General features: G+C 41.5%; 1 protein-coding gene across 1 annotated transcript in view; it reads right to left on the bottom strand.

Annotated features, from left to right (window-relative positions):
- Window positions 1-282: 282 nt before the first annotated feature.
- Window positions 283-7,345, bottom strand: part of CSMD1 (CUB and Sushi multiple domains 1) — a gene marked incomplete at its 3' end in the record, with an annotated part of 1,481,492 nt that continues 1,474,429 nt past the window's right edge. The window contains exons 68-70 of the mRNA XM_080928326.1: window positions 6,568-6,655; window positions 3,643-3,775; window positions 283-442 (exon numbers count right to left, since the gene is read on the bottom strand). Coding sequence (XP_080784452.1) covers window positions 283-442; window positions 3,643-3,775; window positions 6,568-6,655 — 381 coding nt within the window. The remainder of the gene's footprint in view (window positions 443-3,642; window positions 3,776-6,567; window positions 6,656-7,345) is intronic.

Here is a 7,345-nt window from a genome sequence, read left to right as displayed (position 1 = left end):
GCAGTCTTCCTTGTCCTCGATGTTGTCGGTGTCTTGATTTCTGGTGGATGCAGCAGCCAGGATTTTGAAATCCACTTTCCAGATGAAGATGTATCTGCAATTTGATCCTCAGAAGACTCGGTCGTGATTGAGAAGAGATTCCCACTGCGTTATGCCAGCAAACAATGGCCAACGTTGCTGCAGCAAGGCAAGAGTAGAAGGGGGTGGTATATGGCACCAAAGGATTTTACTGCTTGTCCATCAGAGGTATGGCTATGAGTCGGTCCTAGGGGGCACTGAGGGCTATACCACTGTACACACTGTGTTCAGAGTCGTGTCAAACCTCACAGCCTTGGCCTCTGTGGGTTTTAAGTTTGTATCATACATGGGGTTTTCAAATGAAGCTTGTCCATTACTGTTTTCATGGCCAGCATAGCCATTGTATTGGACTTTTGGTCTTGTTCTAGAGAGAAAAGAGAGAACATAGTCAGATCCCTAACTGGAATGACACGGCCTCCGCCCGGTCTCCGTGTTTTCTCAGCAGGAAGTATTCCTGTAAAGTTATGGAGAGGGTGGGCCATAGCAGCTGTTTGAGCATAGTTGACTCTTTAAAAATTGCTGTTTGAGAATAGAAACATACTGTAAAGTTGGAAATTATTTTCCATATCAAAAATACCTCTCTACACATTGAAGAAGGTTTGGGCAGCAATGGAGATGTCAAAGGCAGCAGGCAGGGAGATATTTGGTCTGGAAAGCCATGCATTACCAGTAAGCAGCAAGGATTTGCTGAAGCCACTCCAAGCTTCATTGTGGTGAAATCAGTGCTCAGCCTGTGGGTGAGGGGGAGGTACCTCGAAGTCATTTCAGTTTTTAAAAGGTTCATCACCATTAGCAGAATTTACCAAATGCTGGTACAATATGCATATTTTCCTCTGGTGGGTCAGTATAAATCAGTTTGGGGCTGGAGGAATGGCTTGGCAGTTATGAGCACTTGCTTCTGAGGATCCAGGTTTTGGTCTCAGCACCTACATAGCAGCTCAAAACTGCCTGTAATGTCAGTGCCGAGGGATTTGGTGTCCTCTGCTGGCCATTATGGGCATTGTACACACAGGCAAACAAAACAAATAATATATATATTTTAAAGAGCCTGTTTATTGAAATAAAATGTATTATCAAAATGTTTCTGTGGGTAATGAAAACCCTCTATTGTAACCCATGCTCAAAAGAGAGGTTTTAGAGTAAAAAGACCAAAACTTGGGAGTAAGCAGATGACCGTCTCAGTAAGGTACTTGCTCACAAGCATGGGGACCTGAGTTCAAATCCTCACACAGAAACCCAGATGCAGTGGGACACATCTGTCATCTCAGCACTAAGGAGACAGAGACAGGCAGATTTCTGGGGCTCACTGGCTTGCGGTAATCCTAGCCAAATTCACGAGCTCTGGGTTAGGTGAGCTATTGTGTCCTTAAAACTGAGGTGAAGAGCTACAAAGAAAAGCCCATTGTAGATCCCAGGCCTACACATACACACACACACACACACACACACACACACACACACACACACACACACACACACGTATGTGCATCTGGATGCATAACTGTACATATCAACTTAAAAATGTACATGTAATACCAATCTACCCTAAAACACAGCACATAAGAGACCTATCTCAGGGTAGCAGGACCATGGGCTCTGACTCCAAACCCCTGTTCTTCCTCCTCCTGCTCCCCCTCTTCCTTTCCCCCCTCCTCTTCCTTCTCCTCTTCCTCCTCTACATCCTCCTCTTTTCCTTTTCTTCTTCAGCTTCTGCCTCTTCTGTTGACTTTTTAAAATTATATTTATTCTTCTTCACACACAACAGCCTGACTGCAGCCCCCCCCTTCTCAGACCTTTCCCTCACCCCTCTCCCCATCCACTCCTCCTCAGGACCCATGTAGCACTATAAGGACACATGGCCGCTGTAACAACATCAGCAGAAAGAGAGACTAAGTCTCCAGGACCTGTTGTGTAGGGCACTATTTCCTTCAACATAATTGATAACAATGTAGTTATAGGTCTGTGGAGAGGAGAGGAAGCCCTTTGGTAAGAGTACTGTTAGATGCAGGGCCGCCCTATTAAGGACTTCATGACGGCAAAGCCTTCCAGATAAGAGCAATGCTTAGAGGGATGGCAAAACCTTCTTTTGGTCTACATGTGATGTTGACAACGTGTGCTAAAAGTAGCAGCTTCCTCCTCCAGGATGACTGCAAACTGAGACTGCTCCCTCATAGAAACTTTCAATAAAGACAAACCCCCTCCTCCCCCTGTGATTAATGCACTTGACATTCTGGGTTATTACATGGTTACAGCTGTTCCTGCTGTGTATAGATGACAAGCCAGCTTTCTGTGCACGATTCTCCTTGTCTGCTCTTTCTTTCTTCCCTAGGACTAAGGTGTGCAGAAAGTGGCTAATAGTGTTGTTTAAACTTAGGACACTGATAGCCATAGGCAAGAAAAGACATAGCTATAAACTATGAATAGTCTTAGGATATCTTGTTTTCTTAAGTGTAGGGCAGTAGACATTTAACGAAGTTTATTTGTACAGTAATGACTAAGTAGAAACTTGTACATTACATAAGCAAACACGTGATATACTCACATGTTAACATCATGTCCCGCGGGCATCAGTGTACTATATTTATATAGCGTTACTACTTAAAATGCTGAAATTGAATGCTAGAATGATTTGGCATATAGCAAGTTTTCACAGAAATATATTATCTATGTAGAGAAAATGCACAGTTTGAATTCTCCACAGTTGGTGTTCATTTCAGACAGGGTTTCATGTAGCCAAGGCTAGACTTAAACTCTCTGTGTAGTTCAAGATGACACAGAATGCCTGTTCTACTGTTCTTTAGCTTCCAGATGCTGGGATCACTGGCATGGGTGGGAGTAGGACCTGCAGTCTCCTGCATTTTACAAAATGTTCTATCAATAGAGGTCCATCCCTAGCCTGCTGTCAGTGCTTCTTTTGTAAAACCAGTGTGTGCATGCACATTAACCCCAAAGAAAGGAACCCTTTTATTTGAATTTGAACAAAACACCTAAGTATTGACATCTTCTCATTAAAAAGGATTTTCAAGTTAATAGATGTCAATGTATCCTTCTAAGGAATGGGGAACAGATAACTACTCAGAGACTTTAAGAACTTTCTAATTTGCTGAAGAGAAAAAAAAAGCCATATATATATTTATGTATCTATAATTATATAGATACATATAGATATAGATATACATCTTTGATTACTAGAGTTGAAAGAGCCACAGCATGGAAACCTTTTGTTTTCCTTCTCTTCTGTAAGGATGCAACTCTCCCTTGCTGGCTACAGGTCCAAGTACATGCTTTTCCTTTGACTGTTCCTTTAAATTAATTCCTTTAAAGCTAATTACTTGAATGTGCCCTGCTGCCAAAATAGATGAGGTCCAAAGATGGAAAAATAGAACAAGATAAAAATCAACAGAAAGCCTGGTGTTTGCACACCCATATATAAGGAAATACACCCATACTCTCTGCTCACTTCTCAGTTATACAAAATTTATGTGTGTGAATTCAAGCATGCCATTGCTTACACCAATGCAGCACGGCACAAATGTGTACAGGCATCTCACTGCCCAGCAGTACCTGTGTTTGTAGAGGTAAAATGCAAACCCTGATAGAATTAGAGCGAAGAAGGGAACGAGAATCGCAGCTGCCACGGAGCCACTGCTGGTGCCCTGGTAATGATTTGAAGAATCCGAGTCAGAGTTGGAAGGATCTAAAAGGCAAAAGGAGTTTGAAGTTACTGAATACAGCTTAGGCAGAGAAGTGTCTATAAGATGTCTTAGAGATGAACACAAGAATCAGGGTTTCCATCCCACCATGAAGCAGCCTAGTATTCATTCTTTCCGGAAAATGGCTCATCAAACTTCCTCTCCGTGGATGTTCCTTTCCTGAACATGGTATACAAATGGAATCTTCTAGAATTTTGTGATGGATCACAAGCCATCTCTAATGTATCATTCATCAGTATTTTTCTGTTTCCCTAATGCTGACTGGTATTCCATATCAATGTATGTACCACATTTTTCAGACTACTCAGTTGATAGACTTTTGAAGTTTCCTCTTGGGCAATGATAGCATGCCTGAAACCTCTGGGGCACATGTGTAAGAACATGCTTCCCGTTTCCTTGGCAGGACAAGCAGGACACAATTCCATGTCTCTGTCACTCTATTTCTGATTCTGATGAGCTGCATGTTGCTTTCGTAGAAGACAATTGGAGTTCGTCCTCCTGAACATCCTACCGGCAGAGTCCGAACTCCAATCTCTCTGCCTCTTTGTTAAAACTTTTAATTGTCTATTCTAGCTATAATAATGCCTACAAAGTGGTGTCTAGGTACAGATTTGATTTCCATTTCCCCTAGTGATTAATCTTGTCTGGAATGGTTCATCTATCTCCATTGTCAGCTTGATGACATCCACAACCACCTGTCAGATAAGCCTCTAGGGAATTATCCTGATGGCCTTATTGAGGTAGGAAGATACCATTCCATGTCTCAGATCTTGGTGTAGGTAGAAAAGGAGAACTGAGCATGCATTCAGTCACTATTCTCCATTTTCTGAACTTGAATGAGATCTGACTTGTTTTTTTTAACCTCCTGCTTTACCTAGCCATAATGAACCATGACTTAAACTGTGAGCCAGGAAGCCTTTCTCCTGTAAGCTGCCTTTGTCAGAACATTTTATTCCAGTAATCAAGAAACTAAGACAGTGTCCAACATTTTTTGTAGGCTTGTTGTGTGTTTGTGTATAATGTGGAAAACTTATACTCAACCACTTTTGTGCGTTGTTGGCTTGATCATCAGCTTCCATGCTATGGGGCCCAGTCATCTTTTATGTATTTTAGATACAAACAAATGCTCAAATATATCATGTTTATAAATTTCCTCTCAGTTTGTGTGTATCGGTAGATCACCTTTTTTCCCTGTTAAAACCAGTTCCTGCTAAGTTAATTGTAGTTGTTTCCACATTAGAGCTTTCTTTCAGATTAATTTGACTTCAGCATTCATCCAACCATAATCACTTATATCTGGTTTATCTACTGACTGGAGACATTTAGGAGATTGTTATTTTCATCTATATATAAAAAAGTGTTCTATCCAGTGATCATGAATGAATTATGGCCACTGGGGCATCACTAAAATATTGGCATTTATAATTAGCTGAAAGGGAAACTCACTTGGGATCCAAATTATTTTCTAAAGCAAATTGCTTTTTTTCAGACAGTAAGGTCATCATCTCAGGAGAATAAAGATTTCTTGTTAACATGAGCTGCTATTTTGTTATGTTACAAAGAATGGGGTAGTGTGAAGAAGACGTGCTTTAGTCAAGGATAGCTCCTGGCATCCACTTGGTCATCAAACCCTGACATCCCTATGGTCTCTGGAGCAGCTCACTGGCATGTGTGACCATTGCCAGAGGGTGATAAACTGAGCGCAGGGAGGGCAAAGGAGGGTTGAGTTTCTGTGAGGTTTTTTATAACATGCTATACAGTGAGATGAGTACAATGTCCACCTATAGAAATGTAATGCATACCGTCATGTGTGTAGATTTAGAACTTGGTTACTTCACAATTCAGGGAATTAGATTATGTTTGTTCAGTAACCCAAACTCTTGTTGACTAGTCTAGCACATGCTATCTTGATTCTATGACTATCATACTCTGGTGTGGCCAGACTATAGTTTATGTATCAGCTGCCTTTGTTATATGGCTTGGATTTATGCCCTTCGTGCTTGAATCTAGACTATAGCCATGGTTAGTATTAGTCTAATGTATTTATTCTATAATATAACTCAATTCAAAAGATTGTCTCAGCCTTCAGACACTGCTGACACTGCTTTGATCAGGAGAGCGAATTCGGGATGTGGGAAGAGAAATTTTGTAATGGCTTGCCCTTACTGATTATTTTTGGTAGTAACCCATAGGTAGGCGAAGTCTTTCCTTTACTATCCCTGAGTATTTAGGCAGCAGTCTTTTGAATGTGCCACGAGTTTCAGCCACCCCAGTGCACACTCCCATATTGGTGTCCTCGGTATGAGTTTCTATGATCACAGTCTGCATGGCAGTGCTCTTTGCTACAAAAATCAATGTAGTGTTAACAGCATGTAATCACGTAAAGCCATCTATGCTGTCCAGAAAAAAATACGGTGCTCAAATTTCACAAGTGTCTTTACCATCTCTTTGGTAGACACTGACAATGGCCTCCATGTGAACAGACCTCGGAGCACACAAAGCAAGCACTGTTTCTAATCGAACCCGGTGACTCACTCTGAAGTTAGGTAGGCAGGAAAGTAGGAGTGTATCTAAGAGGGGCTGAAGGAGAAGGGGTGAATGCATTTTGTACATTGTATAAAATTCTCAAAAAATTAATAAAAATATTGTTCTAAAACTCTGCTGGTACCTCTATTCATGGTTTATTCATCTCTTCATGGATTCTTTTCAGCGGGATTATTTAAAGATTCAATTGATATTTTCTTTACACAAACAAACAAACAATAGGGAATTTTACCTTGTCTTTCCAGCTTGAACTTCCCAAAGTCTTTTCCATGTATATCACCCTGAAAGGAGAATCCTCCTCTCTCAAGTCCTGAGGATACCTGGTATTCGGCAAAAGGGGGTCAAAGTCATAAGTAGGAGAGAACACTCAGCTGTCAACCCAAAGATAACAGTTAACACTCAGATTTAGATATTGCATGCCCAGAGTGAAATTTCCCCAACTCATTTTGGCGACATAAGTCAACTGAAAATTCATACAGAGTTAAAGGTCAAGCAACACAGGAAACATCATAAAAGCTTGTTCCCTAACATGATCATCCATTCTGAAGGGTCACATGACAATGGCCTTCCCAAATTGGGAACACCTTGTTCTGTGGATTCACTTTGATGGGCTCTGTCTCAGATAACATCATGTAAGGCTGTGAAACCTTGTCATAGCAAAGCGGGCCAAGGCAGATGGCTAACTCACAGAGAAAGATACTGTGCCAGCTTCCTCTGTACACCGAGGAGCCTTCAGAGCATTTTCTAGGTGGTGTCTGAATGTTAGCAGTTCTGACAGTGAGGGTTGTGGATTAGCAGAGCCCAATTTAGATGGAAGAACCTGTTTGTCTTTAGCACCAAGAATCCCTTAACTTTGGCCCAACTTATTTCTTATATAAGAGATTTGGTGGTTGCCTCTATCAAATGATACAGTGTGCTTCAGGGGTTCCTTCTGAGTTCCTGAGAGATGGACAGTGTGTCCTCTGCCCATAATTCTCAGTGGGTCATGCACTCCTCTGCCCAGACCTGAA

The sequence above is a fragment of the Micromys minutus genome (genome assembly GCF_963924665.1).
Source record: "Micromys minutus genome assembly, chromosome: 14".
NCBI lineage: Eukaryota > Metazoa > Chordata > Mammalia > Rodentia > Muridae > Micromys > Micromys minutus.
This window is presented reverse-complemented; position numbering and strand designations above follow the sequence as displayed.